Source organism: Cydia splendana, chromosome 11 (genome assembly GCF_910591565.1).
Source record: "Cydia splendana chromosome 11, ilCydSple1.2, whole genome shotgun sequence".
NCBI lineage: Eukaryota > Metazoa > Arthropoda > Insecta > Lepidoptera > Tortricidae > Cydia > Cydia splendana.
Genome location: NC_085970.1, coordinates 11,581,954 through 11,609,705, shown reverse-complemented (window position 1 = coordinate 11,609,705; position 27,752 = coordinate 11,581,954). Strand labels below are relative to the sequence as shown.

At 36.3% G+C, this 27,752-nt stretch overlaps 2 protein-coding genes across 8 annotated transcripts in view; one reads left to right on the top strand and one right to left on the bottom strand.

Moving 5' to 3' along the window:
- The window catches only part of LOC134794794 (cleavage and polyadenylation specificity factor subunit 6), a 33,013-nt gene extending 16,246 nt beyond the window's left edge, over nucleotides 1-16,767 (bottom strand). For 4 of the 7 annotated variants that reach the window (XM_063766581.1, XM_063766584.1, XM_063766585.1 and 1 more), the window contains exons 1-8: nucleotides 16,644-16,767; nucleotides 16,312-16,524; nucleotides 10,031-10,246; nucleotides 7,095-7,212; nucleotides 5,929-6,134; nucleotides 5,028-5,093; nucleotides 1,564-1,728; nucleotides 423-528 (exon numbers count right to left, since the gene is read on the bottom strand). In XM_063766581.1, coding sequence (XP_063622651.1) covers nucleotides 423-528; nucleotides 1,564-1,728; nucleotides 5,028-5,093; nucleotides 5,929-6,134; nucleotides 7,095-7,212; nucleotides 10,031-10,246; nucleotides 16,312-16,524; nucleotides 16,644-16,709 — 1,156 coding nt within the window. In that variant the 5' untranslated portion in view covers nucleotides 16,710-16,767. The remainder of the gene's footprint in view (nucleotides 1-422; nucleotides 529-1,563; nucleotides 1,729-5,027; nucleotides 5,094-5,928; nucleotides 6,135-7,094; nucleotides 7,213-10,030; nucleotides 10,247-16,311; nucleotides 16,525-16,643) is intronic. The other 3 variants (XM_063766583.1, XM_063766586.1, XM_063766582.1) reach the window with 2 other exon arrangements.
- Nucleotides 16,768-19,412: 2,645 nt separating this feature from the next.
- LOC134794950 (ubiquitin-like protein 3) overlaps nucleotides 19,413-27,752 on the top strand; it is a 221,625-nt gene continuing 213,285 nt past the window's right edge. The window contains exon 1 of the mRNA XM_063766821.1: nucleotides 19,413-19,755. Coding sequence (XP_063622891.1) covers nucleotides 19,726-19,755 — 30 coding nt within the window. The 5' untranslated portion in view covers nucleotides 19,413-19,725. The remainder of the gene's footprint in view (nucleotides 19,756-27,752) is intronic.

Here is a 27,752-nt window from a genome sequence, read left to right as displayed (position 1 = left end):
TATAAATATATTAGATATAAACTTCTACACAGACGTATGTCTAATGATGAAAATATCACGTTTATAATAGCACTTACAAAATTAAACTCTGTAGTCAGTTAACGCGAACTTATTTTTTAGCTCGATTAACAACCTGAACTATTCCTGTAAGCTGGTGAAAAAACACCTTTTCCAGATAAAGGGCTCATTTAGTCGATGCGAGAACGTTTATGAGAGTTTCATTACATTGCGGGTTTTGATCGGTCGGTTGAATTGGACGTAACCAATGTAAGTAAAATCGCATGAGAGTTCGCGCGCCGTCTAAATCAGCCCTTAAAGTGTTGATTTATGTGCGTGTACATAATTGTGTATACCCGTGAACCTTGAGTGCGTGTTAGCCACAACCGGTGGGATCATGCCAAGTAGAGGGAGTGTGTGCGTACCTGGGTAACCGTTCATACCTGGGTGCTGCGGCAGCGGCGGCCTAGGGCCGGGACCGCCCGGGCCGTGCCCCATCTGGTGGTGCGGCGGCATGCCGCCCGGCCCCGGCTGCAACAAACATTATTATTATCACATCATCAACTTATACGATAGGGTTGTTGGCACATGTTGAATTTTATGACTAAATCTAGTTAAATAGATAGAAAATGAGCAATTTATCACAATAAATTGTAAACTTAAAAAAACATACGGGAATAATAAAGAAATATAAGTCCTCAACTATAAAAAATTTAGTTTTTTTTTTTAAACATTCAAAAAGGAAATAAATAATGGTACCATTCGATTCCTTGAATCTTATTAAAAATAATATTGTGTAGCAACAATATACATAAACAGAAAATCAGAATCTCACCAAGAAAATCGCATTTTCAATACTTACATCGAAACGGCTTCTAAGCAATAGCGACATGCAATGTTACATCGTGACGTCACGAAGTATTGCCATTTTGTTGGGAGCGTTTCGTCAGTAAAGCACGGGTGCCATACTTTGACCATCATTTGTGACTTTTGTATTGCAATGGATCCCATACAGACATTTGATCTTCAAAACAAAAACCATCGATTGATACCATTAATAAAAACCGGGCAAGTGCGAGTCGGACTCGCGCACGAAGGGTTCCGTACCATTATGCAAAAAAAAACGAAAAAAAAAGCAAAAAAAAAACGGTCACCCATCCAAGTACTGACCACTCCCGACGTTGCTTAACTTTGGTCAAAAATCACGTTTGTTGTATGGGAGCCCCATTTAAATCTTTATTTTATTCTGTTTTTAGTATTTGTTGTTATAGCGGCAACAGAAATACATCATCTGTGAAAATTTCAACTGTCTAGCTATCACGGTTCGTGAGATACAGCCTGGTGACAGACAGACGGACGGACGGACGGACGGACGGACGTACGGACGGACGGACAGCGAAGTCTTAGTAATAGGGTCCCGTTTTACCCTTTGGGTACGGAACCCTAAAAAATGTCAACTATCCTATACAACCCTTCCGTGAATATTCATGTCAATTTCCATAGAATCCTTCGTAAGAGCCATAGAGTCCGTTAGCGGTCAGTTGTAGCGAGTGCGACGTTCCATACCTGGTGCGGGGGCGGCATCTGATGCGGCATCTGGTGCTGCGGAGGGCCGTACTGCTGCGGGGGCCCCGGCGGCATGTGGTGCGGCCCGCGTGGGCCCCACTCCGGCCCCGGACCCGGCCGCGGCCCGCCCGGGCCCGGCCGCTGCATCTGCGGCGGCCCTTGGAACTGTTCAAACGACCTAATTATACGAGGTGAACCAACAAATTATATATATTTCCAAATAGGGGGCTGTCCATAAATTACGTCATCGATTTTTGACGATTTTGGACCCCCCCCCCTATAATCATCCAAAAATCATGCTTCAAATGACCCCATTTCCTCCTACTTCATGCTACCGTCATCCGATGTCCAGACCCCCCCCCCCCTAATTTGAAATGACGTAATTTATGAATAGCCCCTAGGCCTGATGACAAATTTTGAAAACCCTTTTAATATCGTCGGTACGGGTGTCATTCTGAATGCCTAACAACGTTTGTCCTAAAGTCACTTGCCCTAACTGGTTTGTCCTAATGGGCACATGCCCTAACGATCAATTGTCATAACGATTATTTTCCATAATGTAATGGTTAGCCTAAGACTCATTTGTCCTAAGCATTTGTACCATAACTATCAAGATCCCTAATGATTTTTACCATATTCTTCGAAATCCCTAACAATGTTTGGCATAAAATAATATGCTCTAACTGTTTTGACCTAATGGCTATTGCCCTAATTATCAATTCTCATAACAGTTACTTTTCCTATTGATCAATTATCATAACAATTACTTTCCATAATGAATGGTAATGAACTGTTGCCACAAAAGTGGGTTAGGTTAGGTTAGAACTGTGACCCTCGCAAAAACGAACTGCTGCCACAAAAGTGTGTTAGGTTAGGTTAGAACTGCGACCATTGTAAAAACGAACTGCTGTTAAAACTAGGTTAGGTTAGAAATACGAACCTTGCAAAAACGAACTGCTGCCACAAAAGTGGCTTAGGTTAGGTTAGAACTGCGATCCTTGCAAAAATGAACTGTTGCCACAAAAGTGGGTTAGGTTAGGTTAGAACTGTGATCCTCGCAAAAACGAACTGCTGCCACAAAAGTGGGTTAGGTTAGGTTAGAACTGTGATCCTCGCAAAAACGAACTGCTGCCACAAAAGTGGGTTAGGTTAGGTTGGAACTGCGAGCATTTTAAAAACGAAACGAAATAGGGAAATCAAAATTAGGGCATACGAGTGTTAGGTCAAGCAACGATAGGCTAAGTAAAATTAGGTAACATGATGGTTAGGATATATAATTTTTAGGCCTAACAATAATTAGGCAAAAAAAGAATTATGCTACATAACATTAGGATAAATACTCAATATGGAAAGTGCCATTAGGGAAAAACATATTAGGACAAAAAAATATCGGCCATTCGATAATAGGGAAACCAAAATTAGGGTATACGAGTGTTAGGACAACTGATCATTATGACAAACAATATTAGGGAATGCAAAAATAGGAGAAAAGACTTTAGGGATTTAGATATAGATCCCGTCGGTACACTTGTATTAGTTCCGAAAAACACTATATTTCAGTTATACTCATAAGATTTAACATAGATAATTGCATTTTATTATAGCTAGTAAAAACGCCTCGCATGCCATTTGTAACGTCATCATTTAGTTGGTGGTAGGGTGGTAGATATTGTTTACATACTTACAGTTACGAATTTCCCTTGAATCCGAATGATATTGTTAATTCAGCACCATATATTACGATTAGGGATGATAAATACATTACAAAAATTTATCACAATAAGTAACTCATTTTACACAAAAACTCTCACACGGTTGCAGTTTAAGATGATTTAGATACATGTAAATTTTGAGTGAAAATCACCGAATTTTTTTTCTAGTTACGACAGCCAACATGGCAATGATAGTTCCATTCAGCCAAATAATTAAAAAAGTTTGTTGTTGAGATATCGTATTATTTAGCATTTTATTTAAATAATAAATAATAACAAATAGATATCTACTTTATATCGTGTAATAATTTTTTTGGACGTAATAAATGTTTAGTGGCGAAATAACATTTTTTTTGCACCTTTCGAACTCTTTGGTGGCCACGTATAGATTTCGGTCAATGAGGTTGTCTATGTTGCTCTAAGAAATATGTTATGGATTGATGACGTCACTGTTTGGAACGTTTCTGATTGGCGTTTCAGTAAAAATGGCCGATTGGAGAATTTTGCACTTTTATTTTATTGAATATATTAATAATCCTTCAGTTTATACTGAGATTGAACCATTTTTTAGAATCATATTAACATATATGTTTCGTTGAAACCATTCTTTCCATGATTCTTTGTTACTTGCAACAGGCCTATTATGTATTTTGTCTGGCGACAGCAGAAAAACCAACAAATTGCGAAACATATAAGTGCAGGATATGGCAGCTTTACGGCATGTAACTGGAATGCTTATAGAACTGTCAAGATACAGGGATATAGTCGGATGGTTTGAAAATGTCGGTATCCACTTGAGAGATTACCTGACGATTAATGGCATCTTTTGTTACACCAAAACCGCTAGCTACCTGTGCAAAATGAAATGCAATAACAACAAGATTCTAAACAGATAACATCTTCACCGCTTGAAGGATGCAGTTAAATTACAATAGCAAGTTTAGAAATTAACCTTTTGAACGCCAAACGGCGCATCCATTTGCCGTGCCACTGACGCCACGGGGGTAAAATTTAGTTTTGTGAATAAATAATGCCAACCTAAAAGTGGGGTGTTTTTCAGTAGATTTACATCAAAAAACGATTGACGTCAAATGCCGTCTTTGGCGTCGTTGTCACGATTTTGCGTTGACGACAATTGCCGTCTGTGGCGTTCAAAAGGTTAAACATGAAACACCAACACACACGTGGGCGACCACGGCTCTAAATTCCGAAAGGTCCTATTGGTATCGAGTACCTGCTATTGTAATTTTAACTCTATTCTTTAAGCGGTAAAGTTCTTATCTGCATGGAATCTTTTATTGTTATTGCTTTTTATTTTGCACACGTAATTAACGGTTTGGTTTAACAAAAGAAAACAAAGCGATTCCGACATTTTAAAACCGTACGACTACAATTTTATGCATGCATTTGTTTTGCAGATAATCACAAGAGCATGCATATTCTGAGGACAGGGACTGCCGTCATTCTTGTTAAATTATCTTCCGCGACTGAAATGCATTTAGCATAATTTTCTGTCAGCTTCGTAAAACTTATCTGACACTTGTTTGTATGGTTTCTTAATTAAGGCATTAAATGAACACATTGCAAACATTTCTCTATTAATCTAGCTTTTCCAAAACCAAAATCAAGTGAAATTTGATTTTTTCAAACCATTTAACCCTTGTTTCACCAGATTTTCACTTGGTGTTACCGTATGTTAGGAATAGGTATGTCAGATATATCTTTTCTGACAGTACAGTCACAGTCACACACCTGCATTGGGGGTCTGTGTGGCGGTCCCTGTCCGTCGTGCTGCATGTGGTGTGGCGGCGGACCCTGCTGGTTTTGTAACATTCTATTAAAGCCCATGTTCAAAGTTTAAGTCAAAAGGCGATTCAAATTATTTTTCTATTAGAAAATTCAACAGACGAAAACTTGGTTAATAGAGTCTATGGCAAGTCTGACCCTAGTGAATTTAAAGAATTGCTTACTATGCTTAACTGACTTATTAACAGTGTTTATACGGAGCTCATTACATAGTCTCTAATTATTATTTAACATAATGTGCATTGGAGGCATCCATTGATTTTAAAGGCCCCAAACCCAAAGCCCAAATATCTCCAAAAAAAAACAAAAATAAACATCTTATTTTCTACATAAGTGCGATGGACAATGTCAGTCCAAAAGTTATTTACGTGAGATCAAATCTGGGCGACAAATCGTGCCAGTACACATTTATTGATCCCAACCACTTAAGTTTCATAAAACTAAGCCATCTCTCAATGATAACTTAATGGCTAAATAAGCACAAAAGACTAGTGCTTTTCATAGTTTGATAAGAGAGCTTAAAATAAAGAGTGAGCCACTGAACAGGTGACATGCTCTAGCCACGAGACAATATAAAACGCCAAACGAAAGTTAAATAATGCATGGAACGTCACTTTTCATTGCATCCCGATATTCCCATACATTTTTACTTTTCGATTGGTGTGATTTACAGCCTGGCAAAAAACAGTAGAAATTAAAAAGTGGCAACACTATAGTGTCGTCCCGTTCTCTTATATAAATTGATTTGAAAGGGACGACAGTGTTGCCACTTTTTAATTTCTACTCTTTTTTGCCAGGCTGTACGATTGTCATCTCGGCTAGGCTCCCTGAGGATGTTCTCACTTACCTGCATTGGTGGGCGGTGTGGCGGCGGCCCCTGATGGGGCGGGGGGCCTTGATGCTGCATATGGTGCGGGGGAGGGCCTTGGTGTTGCATGTGGTGGGGAGGCCCGGGCGGGGGGCCTCGCATCTGGTGGTGGCCGCCGCCGCCGCCCGGCATCATCATGCGAGGCCCGTTGGGACCGGGGCCGTTGGGGCCGGGGCCGAAGAAATCTAGGTGGTAAGGTTTGGTGTAAGCTCTGCACATGAATGACACGTTTAGAAACTGATAAAAATACAGAGATTGAAAACCCCCTTAGGGGCTGTCCATAAATTACGTCATCGATTTTTGACGATTTTGGACCCCCCCCCCCCTATAATCATCCAAAAATCATGCTTCAAATGACCCCATTTCCTCCTACTTCATGCTACCGTCATCCGATGTCCAGACCCCCCCCCCCCCTAATTTGAAATGACGTAATTTATGAATAGCCCCTTATTCATAAACGTTTACTAAAGTTGACAAGCCGATAATAATCGTTTGTCCCTTACCGACGTATTGGTATGTATTATTCGTTTTTTGATCATCAACTCTTCATTGCAATAACGTTTGTAAACTGCCAATTTCTAAACCAAAGGGCGCGAGTGCGTTCACAAATATGTTTCTCATGCTTTTGGGTCTGGTCCTTGACTGAGATGGCTGACGCGAATATTGCCTTATAGGCTTAGGACACAAAAGCCTGAGTGGTTCGACTAGTCCTAGCTTTTTGCAGACTCGCTTTAACGCTTCTAATAGATAAATGTTTATGGGTAAATGCGTTTCTTCGTGATGGTCGTCTCAGCAAGTTTTTGCTCAGTTAATTCCACATGAATATCCACATTGAGTCAAGGCTGCCTTTCCACGAAGCGAAGATGAGAGCCTGAGAGGAGACGCGAGTGGATCAACCAATAAAATCGGTTCTCTTCCGACTTCTCGGCTGGATTAGAACAAATTGAACTGATGCTGTTGGTTCACTTCCGCATGTCTCATCTCCGCCTCAATAGAAAGGAAAGGAAAGGAAAGAAGTTTTATGAAAGATGTTGAGACTCGTTCTTCTATTGCGATAGTCATCGTAGGAGGACGATAACCTTTGACCTGATCCTGAAAATATTCACCCTTCTATATCGATAGGTAATAAATAAGTAGATAGTTACCTCCTGGATGCGGTCCGGGCGGACCGCCTGGGTGGGGAGGCCCGCGCATGCCGGGGTTGTTGGGCCCGCCGGGTGGCGTGGACCTCGTCTTAGATTGACTCTCAAACTGGTTCAACGCCTGAAAAACAACCATCTTCTGAAGGACGTCCTACATCATGTAACAATGTCTTCCTTATTTATTTTAGCGCTTGCATTCTAAAGGAGCAATGATTCGCTTCGGCAACCTAATCCCAAGATTGGATGCAGGCAACGGTTTTGAAACAAAGATGCTACCTATTCTCACCTTTCAACAGTTTAAGAGTAGGTAGGTGTACCTATATTTTCCTTCGCCGAATAGCGACGTACATATCAAATTACCTACACGTACGAAAACGTACATAAGTTCCACTAAATTAATTGGTAATAGGTATGATGGATCCCAACCCATGTAATTTAACCTTATCGACGCCATGTCAAACACAAAAGCTGTCTCTCGGACGCCACGTCACCGAAGTGTCAAAACTGAAATTGAACTTTATGCATATGCACGTAGGTCTGTGTTGCTCTGTGGTCTGTGACGGATTAATCGGTCTTTGGCGTTGGACCTACGGTGCGGATATATCGGTCATTAGCGTCCAAAAGGTTAATTCGGAACTAAAACGCCTTACCACTAAAGGCTCGTCACACAGGCGCGTATTCCGGGCGGGGCGCGCCGCTTTTACATATAAAATGCTCACGCCCCGCCCGGAAAACGCGCCTGTGTGACGGAACCTTAAGCTTGGTACATACATAATTATGTTTTAAAGATGTATTCCCATTTGTCTCCGCCGGGCACAATCAATGGCGACGTTCACGTGGGGCGGCGACAAATGAGAATACACCGTTTTAAAAATTCTCGTAATATATTTCTCTTTTAGATAGGTATTTAAAATATAAATAAAAAATTTCATGTGATGTGACTCAAGTCATTCAGCCAATAACGGTTATCAAATTTGGCTGGTTCCACTTCTATCTATGGTGTTTTGTATCATTTTAAGGATCCCTATATCATTTGGCTGATAAATCGAGACACGTAGTTTTATTTGTTTAGATAGGTAGGTTCTTCTAAATAGGTATGAGGAGGACCATTCGTCGGAATGGTTTTGTTCCCCGTCATCAGGTCAGGATACTAGAGAAGTCTTGAAATATTAGAAGCACGCCCTTGCATTTCCGCTCGTAAGTTATTTAATGAAGTAGAACTGCTGATGTGAAACCATAACGATGGAATACTATTTTTCACCTCAGCAGCTCGAACAAGGGTACTTTGCTTCTTAAAAACAGTGAGCAAAATGCGATTTTGCTCACTGAGTGAGACAAAACGACATTCAAGTGACCTTTATAGTCAAATGTCATTTCAACATGCGGGGTCTAATACAAGTTCGAAATACTTGGGTTCTATTATCTGTCCCTTTCAAAAAAAGTTAAAACGACATCCAACGGTATATTGGCGGTTTATATAGACCCCCGAAAACTTCAGACCGCATCGTTCCAAACCACGTACGAGTATGAATTCTTAATAATTAATTAATAAAAATAAAGTTTAAGATTTGATCAAATACTATATTTTAGGTATTTTATTGTACAATTAAAACAATGAACTCAAAAAATACACAGATTATCACGCAAAATTAACTATTTTACTTTTAAGAATTTCTACCATAGTTGACAAATAGTACGTATCCGCAATTAGGACCGTATCTTATAGTTTTTTTTTACAAAAAAAGTAAGTGTCAGTTGATGTATTAGTTAGTGTATTTCCATATTATTTTACTGAAATTTATTATTACGTTTGGTTTTGCGTTCTATTGCGGTAATTTAACTTAATTGTTTGTATATCTTAAGAAAACATGAGTGCAGGTATTACGTGATGAAGAAGGATTACATTTTTCAAGTTGTCTAATAGGTATGTTCTCACTGCTCAGGTGAAAAATTTTGTGTACTACACAAGATCAAAGTTATTTACATCTCGTGCGCTTTTGAGTCCCTTACTACGCTCAAGATTCTAAATTAGATTCTTCGCTTGCACGGGACTCAAAATAAGCACTCGAAGAAATATCAAACTTTGATCTCTTGTTGTACAAATAACTATTGTGAAGTCAGAATACATTTTGAAAATATACAGGATGTCCCATTTAGATCGGTCAGTATGGGAAAATCTGAAACTATAAGACATACGACGATCTCTTCTTAGGAACCATGTCATCGATTTTAGTAACAAGAAAAACTGCATTCACACATTTATAAAATATGTACCTATTAAAAAAAATTGAGGTCATTTCGAAAACTTACTAAAATAAATTAAAGGATATGAAAACACTGCATTTTATTCATTTCAGACATCATGTTTCATAGTAACATTTACTGCTTAACACCTACACAATCGATATCTAAATAGAAATAGTTAGTTTTATTTTCCAAACGTCCGGGTTCGATTCCCGAGCTAAGTACACATTTTTTTTTTATGTATGAATGCAGTTTTTCTTGTTACTAAAATCGATGACATGGTTCCTAAGAGATCGTCGTATGTCTTATAGTTTCAGATTTTCCCATACCGACCGATCTAAATGGGCCAACCTGTATATACGGCCGAATTAATAACCTCCACTTAAGTCGGTTAAAAATAACGTTGCATCGTAGTTAATGTAATGTAATTTCTCTTCGGCACATTGTACAGCCGCCATCAGATATATTAGAACATTTGGAACGGCCAAGGGCACAAATATCTGAACACGCCTCTATTGTCAAGGCGTAAGAATGCGTGACTGCGTATTCAGATATTTTTGAGAACCTCGGCCGCTCCGATATATCTGATGGCAACTGTACAGATGGCAATGATTTAGGTATCATTACGGGCAGACAAAAATACACAACGTCGTTCAATTTAATGAAGTCACACAGTTTTATTATCATTAATTTACCTGTTTAGTAGGCAGAGTGACAACCGGGTGTTGTCCATGAATCTCTTTCTTGGGCAGACGGTCCAGGACCATCCTGAGAGACGGTTCAGAGCCCAGAGAAATGACACAGAACCCCTTGGACTGGCCATTGGATCTGTTTTCGAAGAACTTGACATCTTGGAAATCGGCCACACCCACATCAGCGACCGCGTTCGCTATATCTTGGTCCGTTGCCCACTGAAAAAAGTTGTATCCAAAACTAAGCTACGCAGCCAACGGTTACCTAAAAACAGTGAATGCGAAATACGTACGTGATGACTCAGCATAATGATATATAGTAGACGAACACGTTAGTACGTACCTCATTATTATTATTACGCAAACACGATCGTTTACTAATAGACGTAAGACGAATCTTGCCTATGCACCTAATTTTCGGTTCCCTATTTGCTAGTGATGTACTTTGGAATTGCGAAAGTTGGCAGATCTAGACTAAATTTATGCGAATGGAGAATAATACCGAGTATCAGAAGCGCAAGATAATCCCCACGTCAAAAAATCTATAACACTCAACTTTTAAAGCCGCCGCTATTTTTTACTAATTAGTAGACGTAATATGCCTTGTTTCCTAATAATTTGACGCCTAAATTTATCCGCAACAGGACACGCTGGGAGAAAAGGAAACAGTTTTGTATGTAACCAGTCTTTTATTGTCATACCACAGATTGTTACCAAGGCTACTGATATAATTAGTAATGAAGCAGTTCACAGCTGCTAAACCCTCAACTAGACTAATCAGGAAATCCTCCACTTAATTGGATAATAAAAAGGAACTAGTTCCTTGAAACAATGATAATTACAGACATTTTTAACCAATTATTTTAAGATAATAATATCAACAAATTAGTATTAATACGCCAAATTTTCTCAATCATAAAATTTACACATTTGTAAGCATTAAAAATAGTACGTACAGATAACGATTTTTAATTGTAGCTAGGTATTACTATTACAAGAGAAAGTTGAATAATTATAATAACCTGTCAAAAATCACAATGCCGAAAGACAGGTTTTTAACATGAATTATGCGATTAGAATGATTAAATAGAACTCTTTCCATATATAATGTAACTTACAATACATTAAACTCGCGGATTTATTTTTTATAACATTGTCAGGAAATATCTAACATCTCATTTAATATCCGGTTATTAAAGCGTCTTTGATTCGTCGAAGCACCCAATATAAGTTGAACAATACAATGTTCAATACAAACAATGTCAATACTTTTAAGAAATTGCATGATTAAACATTAGGAGATCGTTTAGTAAATACAAGCGCGACATCATTTCCGTCAGTCACAAAATATACAAGATTCGATAATCCACACCCATCCTACATAACTTACGAAGGTACAAAGAAACATGGACACAGATCAGTGCAAATATTATCAAGTATCACAACAGAATAAAAATAATCAAATATAATTTATAAATAATATAAGACAATCAACTACATAAAACAAGCAGTAAAACGTCTTACCTCGATGGACAACCTGATAAGGAAAAACATTTTAGTGATAAAAAATAAACAAAATTTTAGGCAAATTCGAAATCATACTTTTAGTGACTTCTCATTAAAAAAATTATACATTATTCGTAGAAATGTAAATTGAAAAATACTAGTAAATTTTAGAGCGCCCAAGATTTTGTTTGCTATAAAATATAAGCAGGATGTCAGGCAAATGTATCTATACTAAAATAGATTATGGATTCATATTTTAGCAGTTTCCTAGATTATATATCACCATTTCAGGATTCACACATACATTGGATTGGTGACGTGTTGTATTTTATAAAATACTCCGAATCTAGTCAATGGATAGAAAATGAGTAGTTTATCATAAAAGGCGAAAAAAATACAAGACAGGAAAATTATGACTACAGATTTTCGATGCTTGTCATCCTAAATTAAATTTAAGTCAATACTTTCCACACAATCCGGTCATTGGCCAAAGAGGTTGGCAAGCTTCATTTCATCCTCTCAAAAAAAATTGTCAGGCGTGGCTCACTCCGCGATTTCGTCGCTTTGCTACAGGTAGCTAAAAGTACATCCGTTCCGCCCCAATTTTTGGGAAAGCCATTAGCCGCGCGTGGCGCTGTCGCCACCTAGCGGCCATATCTGTGCTGATCGTAACAGACGCGTTTTGTTAGAGAGTGAGTCTTCTGTACCTAGTACTATTATTTATTCTGTGACATTGTATGAGAGCATTATAAAAATTGTCACCAATCCAATGTTGATATATAGTATCAGATAAAATCTGTAATCAAGTTTAGTCAAATTCAAGTTAAATTCTATAGTAAAGTTAACCTAAAATGTGTAAATAATAACCTAAATTGTCACAAATTGTCTAAACTAATTAATGAAGTTACGCCGTGTCGAACTTTTGGATACGTCAAATATTACGGCTAGATACGATATAGACATGTCAGTGGCAATAATGACGTATCTTCAAACAAAAACGTCACTTTTGACACTGACATATCACATCTATATCGTATCTAGACGTAATATTTGACGTATCTTAAATACTGACATTTATAACCGAGGTTGGAATAGTTGGAAGGGTTCAGTTAACATTGTGTGTGGTTGATCACTAAACCGATTGTGTGTAACATTTTGAAATAAAATATTGTAACACTGTTACATGGCCAAATAAATATATACATACATCGAATAAATTAAAATTATCCTGTCACCATGTAGATAAATTATGGTATCAAACAGGGGCAAAGATTTGGTAACTATATTATTATTATTATATTATAATATAATAGTGTCAAAACCAGTATTCATTTTAGAGATATTTACAACTTCATGTCGAGGTTTATACCGAATTGTTGGAACCAAAAACTAGTTTATTATTATAGATCTAACTTAATTATCTAATGTCATTGCGTCTGCTAAATTTACTATTGTTATATAAGTTTAGTTTCAGAGAAAAAATGCACAAAGTCTTCAGTAACATACTGCCCTCTTAAGCCAAATAGTGCTATCTCAAAAGAAAATTCATTTATACTTTAGTTTCTATAGCTAATAATTCTATTGTCAAAATCATTTGTTATTGAGATAGCGCTATTTGGCTTAGGAGGGCAGCATAAGTGTGTTGAAAACTTAAATTGTATGCATGATTCCTCCGAGTTTTGATTGTGCTTGACAGAAGTCAGTTACGCTAACAATTTTTAAAACGTAATATAGTATTTATGTAGGTGTGATATAAAACGAAATCCTAAAAGTATTTGAATTTTTCGTGAATTACCTCATTTAAAAAAAAGATATACATATATATCTATTATTAAATTGCATTAAAGACATAAGACATGTATTATTAAGCCAACTCATGTCATGAACATACCTACATAACAAACATATGTCTACAATTAGGCTATAAGGATAATTGGTTTTCTTAAAACATCTACATAGCTTTAAAACAAAACTACTTACCATCACAAAAAAAACAATAATCAAGACAATAAAGATGTAAATATCTCTTTTTATTAGCATTAGAAGTGTTTCAAAACAGTTTTAACTGCAAATTCATTTGAAATGTTTTAAAATATACTGCAACTACAATATTTTGCTTGACATATTTCTAATGAAATCATTGGGGTACTTTTATTAAAAATGTAGGTAGCTATTTATAAAATTCTGCTAGGTATATAGGACAACATATTTATATCTGCTTTACATTTTTTTGTTACATATAGCAATTATCATAATGAAACCCCAAGACATTATTGCATTGTAAATAACCACAAAGTTATATTGAGGAAAATATTAGTTTTAGAGTATCTATAATATCATTGAAAATTATGTGCCAATTTCTATATGAATATTACGAATGTTCCCTCATAGTTAAAATTTTCTAAAGTTAGTCATTGTACAAGTGCAAAAGAAATGTGTATATACGGTCTATTATAAACACTAACAAGTATTTCTTAGTACAGATATAGCAAAAAAGAAAACAATTAATACTGACACCCGGCAAATTATGTCATAAATGTATTAAAATCCCACAGACAAACAATGATTACATTGAAGTTAATTTTTTATGGTATTTTAGAACATAGTTTACTGCCAAAAACAACGCCAGTTTTAGACATAATTTAAGCAAAAATGTTGCATGTTGCAGATAAGAGATTCCATCATGACACAGTTCCAACCATTTGCCACCTAAATGCAATGGTATTATTACAAAGTGTATATCCCGTCTCATTTCTAAGATCATAGTAAATCTATGGCGAACTTGATCTTAGAAAAGCAGGCAGACAATACCAATAGTCAATTAAGTGTTGCCATTATTACTGCAAGGCATTTCATTTCTCTTAAAATTATGCATCAATAATGCTTTCATTGAAATGTTGATTTTTTTTATAAATACTTGCAATTGACTTAAGTAAAAATAATAAAAAATAAAAGGATTGGCACAAGTTTAGGATAATCCTTGTACACAAAAGTACAAGCCAAGATTCATTGAAATCTTTGATACAAGCAAGAACATTGTGTTAGTACCAAATCTAGAAAATAACTACTGAAATAAATAAATAAATAACTGTTTCACAAAAATCCGAAGTTGCAAATTTGATAATATTACACTCTTGGGGGTAATGAGCTATTGTTAAGTGAAAATTTGTCTATTACATTTTTTTTCGTGATATAATGCGATTTTCTACAAATGGTACATTATTTGCTAAATGTTGGGCAATGTCATAAATTACTCACATAAAGGGGTCATACAGACACAGATTGGCATTATATCAGTCAAAACCAGTATCAGTAATTTTTTTTTAAGGTTGACATTCACTTGCAAGAAGAGTAAGTGTTCATACGACCCCGAGTTTTTTGTGCAAATACATATTTGTTTTAACACTCTCACTGCACGGAGATATAAAGCAGTGAATGTCTTAGGGTGTTACCAAACTAAACTAAAACAAGTCTTGTACCAATAGTACTGTGTGTTTAGCCACCATTATTTGTTACTGTGACAATATTTTGCTGCCCTAGAAAATTTACTGACTGGTTTGGTAACACCAAGGGCCTTTTGCATATAATTTTACAACACACAAAGCGGACACCTCTTGCCAACTTCTTTAGTTAGAAAGAGACTAGCTTGTAATACCTAAAAGTTGTAAAAAAAATATGCATCCGGCTTCAAGTGACATGATGTTAAAATATTATCAGCAAATTTTTAAAGGGACAATATACCTAAACCATGCTTCAGTGAAAAACATCCCTTATTCCTGGACATAGATATTAAAGCAAAAACAAGTTATACTGGCCATTTCTTTTATGCAACAATTTTTATTGTACGGGAACCTGCCTTAACATTTGTCACCTAGTTTCCAGTTTCTAGGACGGCCAATAGTGTAGGCTGCATAATGTTAAGGCAAGTTACCCTATGTTATTGTACACTAAATAATTACAGAAGTGTTCATCACACTTTTATATATTGATTTGTACTTTAATAACTAAAACTACTCAATGTTTGATATAGCTACTGTTGTTTACAAATAATAAGTCAAAATATTTGCATGCCCTAATAAGTTATGTTAATCACAAAAACAAAAATGCTTTGTTCAAATGTAAAACTTGTTTCTGCTTCCTATTAACATAGCATTACTTTAACCCATATGAAAATAGCTTCTAATTTGTATCAATGCCCCTAATTAAAGGCACAATCATACATATCACTATTTAACAAAACTATGTATAAATGTAACTATATTCGTTAGATTCATTGTAGTATGATGTTAATCTACTTCACAGGGTTAAAGATAATGTCACTGAATGTTTTTTTCCCCAACATGAAGTTTATTGTATATCCATCAAAACAATAGCTTAATAATAAAGTATTAGCAGTGAATGTTTCTCTCATCAGAAAAAACATCACCATGAGGATCATTCACTATTCAAAGAGGTAACCAAATGAAATGCTTTAAAACAATGCATCATTACAAATTTGACACAGTGCCAAATTGCCATCATTGTTTTAATAAACACGAAACGTTAACATAAATACATTTCTTTACGAAAGTAACGGAATGGGCCACCATTTAAGAGTTATGGATATTAATACTGCAAGAATAAGAAGCAAAATGCTTAAATGCACAAAATAACATCAGTTTTAGTCAATAGTGACGCTTTATAAATACAATTTCATGTAAGATTTCATTTAATTACCACTCCTACATAGTCTTATATTTACAATACTGATCTAAGATAGAATAAAATCAGGTACAAACCCAAGTGAGATTTCCGACGTAAAGCTGTGCCCGGCGGCCGCCATGATGCCCGTGGTGTTGCGAGTTGTTGTGATAAGGAGCGTTGCCGTTGGTCTCCTCCGGAGGATGCTGTGACGGCGGGGCATTCGGTGGTCCATCTCCTTCCTCTGGCTTCGATGCAGGCGCAGAAATTACGTCGTCGTACAGATCCACATTCTCACCTCCGAACTCGTCCTGAAACATGCCGCACATTCGCATTACTTGATTACGTTATGGTGTTTAGACTTTTTCCGAAGTTTCATTTCACTGTTCAAGACAAACAACGATATCGTAGTTTGCTATAATAAGCTTACCTGTCTATTAAAATCCGATTCTATATCGTCAGCGTACAAATCTATATCGACGCCTCCGTCCGCCATTTTGACAATGACTAGAGGAGTAAGGGGTAGGGGACGGAACGACAGATAACCGTGTTTATCGAAGTAGAACCGGAAATGTATAGTGATGTCTATTTGACAACGCAAATTTCTCGATAGACAAAAATCAAAGCAATATTATTAAATCGATGCATTTGCTGGAGATACATAGTAACCAATTCCTTAACAAAGAATGCGCAATTGTTTTCAAACGAAAGGTATTATTAAAAACTGAAATCCATTCCATTCTGACCAAGCTCTGCCAACATAGAGGTACAATAACATAGAGATGACACGGGGGAGGGGCCAAACCAAAGAATATAATACTCACTAGGAGAAGAACGATAACTCCATACAAAAAAATGTCCCTTTCAAAAGTTCGTTTATACTACTAGCGCTCTGGTGGGATACCATTGTAATTAGAATTGACAGCCCGTTTAGCCTAGCGGGTATTGGCAGTAATCCAGTTCAGGAAGCTAATGGTCCTGGGTTCGAATCCCAGAGAGGGAATTTCTTTTTGTATTTTTTTCTTTTTTGTTGGGGTCAGGTTTTTAAGAGCCCATCAACGTGCACACTAGCGCCACTGCTGAATACATTAAACTAGTTTTTATGTTATTGGATTCGTCAATCTACCCATCCAAAGTTAAAACGGCCGTTTTTGTTTTGAGCTCATAGATCGACGAATCCAGCAACATAAAATCTAGTTTGATGTATTCAAAAGGTACCTAAATACACAATACATTTAAATTTAAATAAAATAAAATTAAATTTAAATAATCACGATTATTTAGCAGTGGCGCTAGTGTGCACGTTGTTGGGCTCTGAAATTAGCATTTCACAAATAAGTAAAAAAATACGTTAAAAGATAATGATTAGGTACTATATTCAGAAATTCGTGAAATATAAAAGGTAACAAAAAGTTACGTATTATTAAGATATAAATATTTTCATAATACATATGAATACATACACTGATATGGCAAATGGTTACAAGTTGTTATTACATCTATCCGGTTATCGGACATTTTCTGCTTCACAGCTCCGCGCAGCGTTCTTGGTCACCGGGAAACTAGTTTGGATATGCGGCAGATACGTGCCCTTCTGAGCTTTTTCCAAGAAATCATATGACGGCCCAGGATTATATTATTATCTCACGCTCAAGCCATCTGCTGATTCACTTTCTAAAACAAAATAGTCAAAAAATTAAACAATATAATCTATCTTCCTAATTACTAACGTCGCTAATTCCTAGGGTTACCAGCTTAAACAATGTGGGGTTTTACATCTATGTTGAATTTTGATTATAATTCCGGACGCGTCCGCGGGACTTACGGGGATAGTAAGATTAAATTATTATATTTGAATTTGGTAATTAGCACGCTCATTTTTATTTAAAGATTAATATATATCTTACCTTGAAATTATCGCTGTTTCTGATTTACTACAACGGTTTCCACACACACATTAGGGCTTTCCATAATCCGGATAAGAATTGTTGATAAAGTCGCCATTGCCGGATACATACAGCAAGGAAGGAAGAGAGACAACGGTTTAAATTTAACTAAGTCTGTGCGAAGACGCATTTAGATATGTTGCTCGTACATATGGATAGATTTTATTTTTTAAATTAATAGGTAAATAAATATATTTCAAGTGAATAAATCGTTTTATATGAAAATTGATATTTTTGCATTAAATGACTTAAATGACAGCATTGACATTACAGACTTTTATCTTGTCTATGTTCTTACCGGCCAGACCCAAATCAAGGCCTATCAAAGAGGCCAATTGACAAAGATTTTTTTTTATTTTATCAAGGAGGGTAGAGGCACGTCTACCCTTCGTAGATTTTATGAACATAGACAAAGAAAAACTGAAATATAATAGATAATAATATACATATATCAAAAATAAATAATAATTTACATATGACTACTTCATAAAATACAAATCAAAATAATTTGATTTGTTCCTAGAAATCGCATCTATAGAGAAAGCCAGTTCTAGCAATGTTGCTGTAGTAAAATATTTTGATGTTAATTACTGGCAATCTCGTCTGGGAACGGACAACACATGCACAATTTTGAAGGGTCACATCGTTTCAAGGAAGTCAATAGGCCTTGGGCCAAACGACCGAACGAGATGCACTTATGGAAATTTCTGTAGGAGTAGCAGAGAAAGCGGTATTATTGCTTGTCCTTGTCACAGTCTCACTTTTTGTTGGTTCCCCACCAAAAATTTAGTATGGTTTATGGTGGGCAACAAATAACCCGACCGAATTACGTAGATTGTTTTTGGTATGTTGTCAGGAATGTTAAAACGTGTTTTTAATATTGTCGCTTTGCGTATGTTTTGTCCCTCACGGAGGCACGCGTATAGCTCATCTATGTAATACTAGATCTATGTCTGCCAAACACTATTTTATTTGGTAACCGATATAATAGGTAACGTCACTATCACATTGTACCAACATAACGGCATCGACAACATTGTTGCCAGCGTGAAAAAGCCTGGCCTTCCGGTATAGCGACATCTATAGGAAACATTAGGAAATCGTAACAACCAAGATTCACGTCTGATAATAACGCCATCTAGTACAACTACAAGCAATTTGTTAAAGAGCAACGTTTGTTTGTTATTGTTCTAGTGCTGCCCTCACTGTAGAACTGAAATAAAACAACATCGATGGCATGCGCGGGTAGCGGGCGGGAGGTACGTCAACCATCCCTCGCCATTTTCCGTCAAGCTCACTCAAGTTAGCTTCTGTCAGTCGCTGTGTTTGTGTATTGTGTTGTGAAAAATTATCCGTATCGATGAATATCAATGGGAAATCCTGCTGATTACGACGCCAAACGATGGGTCGATTGTTGTGTTTGTGGCATTAATGCATTGTTCGAGCAGTGATGATGGCCAAGTGAAGTGTTTTGTGTCGTATGCTGGGTTGTCAGCAACAGTGAGATCCTTTCTCTGGATATATCGTCCTCAAGACGACGTCGGATCATAACACGGGAAGGTGACCATGTCGGCAAAAAACATCCCAGGAGATAAGGTATGTGGTAGTGTTGGCTGAACCCCTAGTACTAGTCCGCATAGCTGGGCGTAAAGGTCAATTCTTTTTGTTTATTTCTGTAACCACTCGCTCCTTTCTCTTCGCGTCGCGTTCACAAAACGGACCCGAATAGTTTTTTGTGATGCTATAAATTGTGTTTCTCCAATTACAATGTGTATAGCCCGTACGTTATCTTACTAAACAAAACATACCTAGCATTTTGAAGCTTTCACTGAAGAAACATTGATTGAAACTATATAGAACATGTTCATTAAACTCATTAAAACTACACTGGAGTATTCCAAAGTAAAATATTTCGTTTTTAAAATACTACTACTTATACTATAATACTTTATAGGATATAAAAAGTTGTTGTCTTATAAGAAATTATAACTGTGGTACCTAACTAAACAAACAACAAGTGTTGATAAATATATTACTTGATTGTAGCTGTTCACACTTAAACCACACTTTACAACCAAACCAATTACAGGAACATAGTTTATTTGATATACCTACTGTCTCCCAAAAATCTCTGTGTCCCAAAAGTCCAAACTGACTGACACTTGTGCAATATTTAAAGCACTAATATGAACAATTAAAAAAATCACATACCGACTAATTTAATCACATGTTTAAATGTGTATAGGTTTTTTAATTTATCAATTTGAACATTCTCTGAAGTATCACTTGCTTATCAATATTGACATAAGGGTCATTGTAAGTTAAGAGGTATTAACGGTATCCATGATACATATCCATACTTATCTTAAACAATTTAAATAAATTAATTAAGTAATTTCCCTTAATAGATTGCATTTCCTCTATAGACAATTTAAACAATCTTAAACAATTTAAATAAATTATGGTAATTTCCCTTAAAAGATTGCATTTCCTCTATAGACAGTCAATTTCAATTAATTAATTAGTTCAGTTTTGTCACAATTGCACCTCAAACATACAAAATGTCTCTCCCCTGGCCGCAATACAACAATAAATCAGTAATTTTATCCAGATGTAATTCCCATAAATCCGTTAAATTTGGTATACTTCATAAATTAAAACAAATATTGATTGTAATGTTATTAATAAAATCCTTTAATTTTTTCTTTTTCATAAAAATTATTTATGTCAAATTTTGTCCCCCAAATTCTATGTCTCCTACCCTGGCCATTATGTAAATGTAAAAATATTGTGCTTATGATTTTAATTATTGGGATTTTAATCCCAATAGCAATGCATTTGACTCAACACTAACAACCAACCCTGCGACAGTCATCTTTTGGTACCGATTGTCAGTCATTTTGTTCATTGACATCTTTACTTGACAATGTTGTTTTATATTTAATTACACAAACGGGTCTACCACGATATAATTTAATTCGGACCAGTGTACGGATACTGTGAGTGTTGCGTGTCGTGCCGTGGACAATAAACATTAAACTTTAACGGGTAGCTGCAATTTCTTTGTCTACCCCAAACATTTTTATAAACTAATTTCGGGTAGTTTAGTGGTGTTTTATTAATATCTCTGTTGACATTTGTTGGGACGTCAGTCTTTCCGTGACCACAGCTGGTGCAACTCAGCTGAAACGTCGGAATTAAAGGTAAAAACAATGAAATTATATCGCGGTAGACCCGTTTGTGTAATTAAATATGTGTACAAAACGCGAGAGTTTAAAGTGTTATAATGTTGTTTTATGAAAGTGGTATCTCCCCTGGTCAGTTTTATTTCAACATTATTTATATACTTAATTTTATTTGTATATTTACTATAGTTTATGCATAGATTATATAAATACTTTATTTTAATTACTTATACTTTCACAATTATATTAGGTCCTTACCTATGAAATTGGCGTTTTTGTTCATAGATATAAGTCTGATCCTAGTTTTTTTTTTTTACAAAAGTACATACACAATTACAATAAAACTACAGTGCACTCAATAAACAACGATTTTACATACAATTAATTGTTATTTTTTATTGTTAAGTGTTCAGAATTAAGCCTTGAAAATAGGTCTTTTCATGTGCTGTCGGTTCGAGTATTAAAATTACTTATATTTTTCTAATGGTACCAATTTTCAAGAAATGGAGATATTGAAAACATACCTTAAAGGTGTCAAAAATTACTGGAAAAATTTTGTTTGGTTTGAATTAGCCATCAAAAAAATATCCGCAAAATTAATTGTATGGAAATTCGTGTTTCGTTGAAATTCTCCGAACAAAACGCCAATTTCATAGGTAATGACCTAATATCTGATTTCACATGAAAAAGTCACTCCCCTGGCGTCTTTCCCTGGCGCATAATTTTCCAAAATATACAGTGGAGGTATGAATTTGTGTTTAAATGAATCATTACACTTTAATTTGCTCGAATTTGTAAGACAGCTGGTCAAAATTTCGATTTTCCCTTTTTTTCGATACCCTTCTCTCTTTATTACATAGAAAAAGTATGGTCTCTCTCCTGGTGTCTTCTAAAATGGTAAAAAATTCAAAAAATTACTGACCAGCTACACATAAAAACAAATATACATAAAAGAGTTGTTTCAATAAAAATATTGTATTATTAGATCAAAATTTTAACATTTATGTTGTGCCACTTTTTCATATAGGCGATTACCTCTTAACTTAGAATGACCCATAAATAGTGTTTCATACTTTCATTCAATTCAATATTTTCACAACCAATTTTACACTAAGCAAGTCAGCTTATTGTAATTGTTGAGTGAATTGTAACTATTTTACGATTTTAAGGTAGTAGGTAAGTGTAGACAACTCGGGATCCCTCCTACCTACAGAAAATAAAACAATTACAATCTGACAGCTTTGTTAGTATCTAATACATACATTTATGTACCATTACATTGTGTCTGATACATAAGTTGCTATTTAACATCATATTCAAACAACCTTCTGAAAAAAAAAACATTGACATTATGTTCAATGCATTAAATGTCAGAACAATACATAAAATATGTATACCCATTCTACAAGCGTGTCCTGTGTGTACAACTAGCTGGTTCGGAGACTGTTATTCAGTATTAAATGTACAGATCTTGGCTTGTGAATTTACTATATATGTATGCTCCAAAAAATGAGAACGGGGCTGATTGAGACCTTGTATATGTCCATAAGACTGACGGAATGAGAAACACAGTAATAAGATATAAAGGGAAAGTACAAGATATAACAAAGCTACATAGGCTCAAATCGAAGTGGTCCCCCCTTATGAACTGAGACATGAATAAGTGAAACTAACAAGTCAAATTCAGAGTCACCCAATGGTATCCAAGAGTGAATAAAAGAACAAAATAAACCCTTAATGAGATGGGATGATGACATAGCGCTGAGTGCAGGCTACACCTGGAGCAGAGTGGCAACGGCATGAGCCTGAAGGGAATTAAGTAGGCTGGAGGTCTTTGCTAAGGGCAAGCAGAAAAATAATACAAAAAATTTAAAAGTAAACAAACTTTTGTTCTTTGTATGTAAAAATAAAGGCTAAGTTTATATTGTTATAGGTATTTCAATTTATCATAATTGATGTATAGTCTGAGATAGAAAAATCTTAAACTTTAGCAGGACATGGAACACTAATTGATAATTATGTATTAAATTCCTAATAACTTCCGCTTATCAATCATACGAGACTGGTAACTATTAGTATAATTGACCGAAGCGTAGCGAAGGTCTACGTTTTGACACGGGCGTTTTGCTTTCGTATGTCCGGATGTTCTCCTCTACAGGTCACAATTCTCAACCGATTCTCGTGAAATTTTGTAACCGAATTCTATAATGCGATATTTTTTTTTGTCGAGCCGGTTTTTGGAATTTTTTTAAAATGGAAAAGTTGTGACAGCTCGCGCTTAAACAAATAGTCGTATCGGTATCATAAGAGTGTATTCTTTTTGAGACATGTTTACAGATTAAATGGCCAAAAATTCAGAAAATTTTTTTCGCTGGTTTTGGAGGTATTAAGATATTTTAGTTTGTATGTCCGGATGTTCTCCTCTACAGGTCGCAATTATTAACCGATTCTCGTGAAATTTTGTAACCGAATTCTATGATTCGATGATTTTTTTTTTGTCGAGCCAGTTTTTGGAAATTTTTCAAAATGGAAGAGATGTGATAGCTCGCGCATAAACAAATAATCGTAACGGTATCATAAGAGTGTATTCTTTTTGAGACATGTTTACAGATTAAATACCCAAAAATTCAGAAATTTTATTTCGCTGGTTTCGGAGGTATTAAGATATTAATTTTTACTTGAGAATGAGTAGCTAAATTTCGTCACCTTAAGTAAGAACCATCATGGCGTATTTTGCAAACGTTCGCTTTTTTTGTTTGCACAGAAGGTCTGGGTTCGATCCCCAGTAATTATATGCTGGGATATAACTTTTTGTATTTTTTTTACACTTTTCATGTTGTTTTTTTTTATTTACTATATTTTCATCGTGCCCAATAAGATATGCTCGCGAGGTCTACAGCTCACAGAGCCACTAGTTTAGTTTACTTACTGTTTGCTCTTGCACTTAAACGCAAGAGAATACATATACTAAGGGCTAAATGTTGACCATAAAATGAGCTTGTATAGGCTTTTATTTTAGGTATCTTTTAAAAAGAACATGTTAACAAGCTTTGTTAACATTGTAATGGAAAAATATTTAGATAACAAAATACTTCTATGAAGCCGGACGGGCGATTAAATCTGTATCTCGAATAGTGTCAATGGGCTGTCAAGTTGACAGCGATTCCGCGTTGCCAGGGAGATAATTCCGAATCCCTTCGACACCAGTTCGGTCGATAACTAGTTCTTACCAAAATAATTATTATAATTCTCGATGAACGGGTAGAAATGTATAGATTGTCGAGTCTTCCTTTTCTTTTCTTAAAAAATATCACACCGTGCTTGTCCAGCAGCGCTTACCACGCTCTGGTTTAATTTCCGTATTTAGAATTTCACGTCAGTTTGGTTAAATGCCTTGGGATTGTAACCCTGGCAACATCGAAAAAGAGGCCCTCAGGAGACAGTGATTCCGCCATTTTTTTTCACTTGGATTTTCTTCCCCGACCCAGCCGAGCTCGGCTTTAAATTAAATATTTGGGACAACGTTCTCATCTTTGGTAAGTCATCTTACATTCGTTTGTGAAGATCGTGAAATTCAGAATCTGTTGTTGGATAATGCGATTAGTGACGTGAACCGTTTATTTCAGCTGCCCTCAGTGTGTGATCGTGCCTTGCGGTTAACCCGTTTCCCGAAAGGGCGAGCCAGGCGCGTCCTGGGCTCTCCGGAGTTGACATTCGCTCACTCATAAACCCCCGCAAGACGATTTTCCTCCGACAGGTAAGGCGTCGTTCCTATACTTTCGTCAGAAATTGTATGGCGCGCCATGCGGTCGCATAAAATTATCCCGCATAACGCTGAGTGTTGTGCTGTAATGTGGCCCCAAAGGGTTACGCATGGAAACCCTGTGTTCCTATGTGAAACGAACTCTCACGTGGCACGGACCACGGATTCTTGGCGTGACCTGAGTCAGTGGAACTAATCCCGTACCCGGAATTTTCCAGGAGGTGTCTACTAGGGGCGCGGCCTTTGGTAGGCCAGATCCTGTACCAGTCGACCTGTGCAGCTGGCCCCGCCAGAGTCGGAGCTATTGGAACCTCCGGCCATCTGGTCGAGAGAGCCGTCGACTGTCGCTACAGTGCAGCTAAGCCTTTCACTATTTTTCCCTAAACTGCGATTTTGGACTATTCACCTTTTAGTATTAACTATCAAATAGCGCAATCGACCAAGTATCACCAACGATAATTAAAACCTGGTTATATAGACATAAATTTAGAATTTAATTTACTACCAATAAGTCCTCAAATAGTGATTAAGCTTAAAAGTGTAATCTTAACTAGCCCGACAATTAAATTGTTCCTGTCCACTATCGGGTTGTTTGTTTTATCTCCTTCGGTGAACCTTAGTTTAAAAAAAATAGTATTACAACATTTCAGATAAACTATAAAAGGTTTGCATATTTGCAAAAGTTATATTAAAATGAATAATACAGTAATTTTATACATTTCGCGTTTGCGTTAAATCCGGTAGTTCTGATTTTTTGCAGACGTGCTTATGATGTTGGCCCAATGAATAATACAAGTTTGTGACTTCGAGCGCCGAACGCAACTTTGTCAAATATCGAAAAACCCTCGAAGCTCTCGGTTCTCTCCAGGTTACAAAATTCGACAAAGTTACTGGATTATAAAGCCAGGTAGGAAGGAGCTGTTGCCAAGTCAAAAGCAAAATTGATTAGTAAAAATAAAGATGCAAATTAGAATTGAATGTGAGACCTGATTAATAGGTCTAATGGGTGGCTAAAGGTTAAAAGAAAATCACTTTTATTATAAAATATATATGTTAATACGGAATATTTTTACCCGTTGTCCGATTTTAAATCAGGTCAACCACACCCCCTTTGCACTCAATACGATTCACCAGTTTCCGCCTGCCGGCATCGCCACTACGCAGTTACGCACAGATAATACCGACATAAATTCTCAAATCCAGTCCATTTAGCCGTTTTTTACCCACACAATAGAGGTCAACCCCGGCGTTGTCTTCTCGACGCCGGTCTCACTGAAAAACCGCCCGCAAACCGAGGGAACGCAATTTGGATACTGTGGCTTTGCATAACGTCTATCCACTGTGGATTTATGTTTATTTCTTTACGGTACGGGGACATGAATATTTTAAACAGGCCGTGATTAAAAAGAAACAACGGGGGAACTGAGAGCTGAATTGCACAATCGGAAATTTCAATAATCTCGGGAAGGAGGATCTGTTTCTTATTTAAATTTTACTGTAGATTGTTCTTCTGAATGGAAAATCTTTAAGAATTGGTTAGGTAGTTGTTACTAAGGCCTGTGCACACCGGCTGCGTGTGCGTGATGTGCACGTGCGGCGTTGTAGTATACAGATCCTTATGAGAGACGGCACACCGCTTGCGTGACGTGCGTGTGCGGCTCTAACATTTTAGCGCACGCACACGCAAGCCGGTGTGCACAGGCATTTATACTCAAGAAAGTAGAAACATTCATTGAGCACTCATTTTCCTAGGTATCCATCCACGAAAATGACGCACATTAGGTACACACTCCACACCATGTTCCCTGATTTAGATTTTTTTTGGTTTGGGAGAGTTTTAAAGTTGGGTATATACTTTACAGTTGGTCCTATAGTTATCAAGTACGGTAGGATCCTAAAGAAATCGAGGGAGTAGGTATGTCTTTAGATATTAACACTATCATAATATGATTAGAGACGTTTCTAATTTTCTATATAACTCGTAAAAGTGATATTTGGTGAAGTGCAACTCGGTGAGCTAGAAGTTTAGTTTTTACTTAATATAGCTCTAGCCTAGTCTGTACCAAAAACTAAAAAGATACCATTTACACGAAATTCAATTTACATTGCGACCCTAAATTAGTGAACATAAAAGACGACATATTGTACAAAATTACAAATGAACAAAGAATGCACTTTGCTCATCCTTAAGTCTGTTGTAGCTAATAATGCTACTGTGCTTTACCGGGGGGCTTTATATCTTCCCCTTTACATTCAGCGATTCCTCCTTGCGTACTTACGTTTTACGCATTCCTTTTATTCGAGAACTGCGAAGTGGTACTAGTACATCCTCTTTATTTTTATGGCTTGTCTATTATTATAAAATTATAAGCATTATGTTTAAACTTGGGAGCGAATTTATGGTGAATGTATAATTGTTGTTGAATGTTTTGATGATAGTATAATTTGAATGATAAGTGATAACACCACAATCCGTTCATATAGGTACAGTACATACATATTTGTATGCGGGAGTGCTAAGTTAATAGTTTTACTGACTGTACTTTTTAAATGCAGGTATAGTATCTCATATTTCACTTAATATTTAGGCTGACCAACCGCTGGCATTAGGCGTAGGCGTAGATAACAACAAAGACACAGGAATA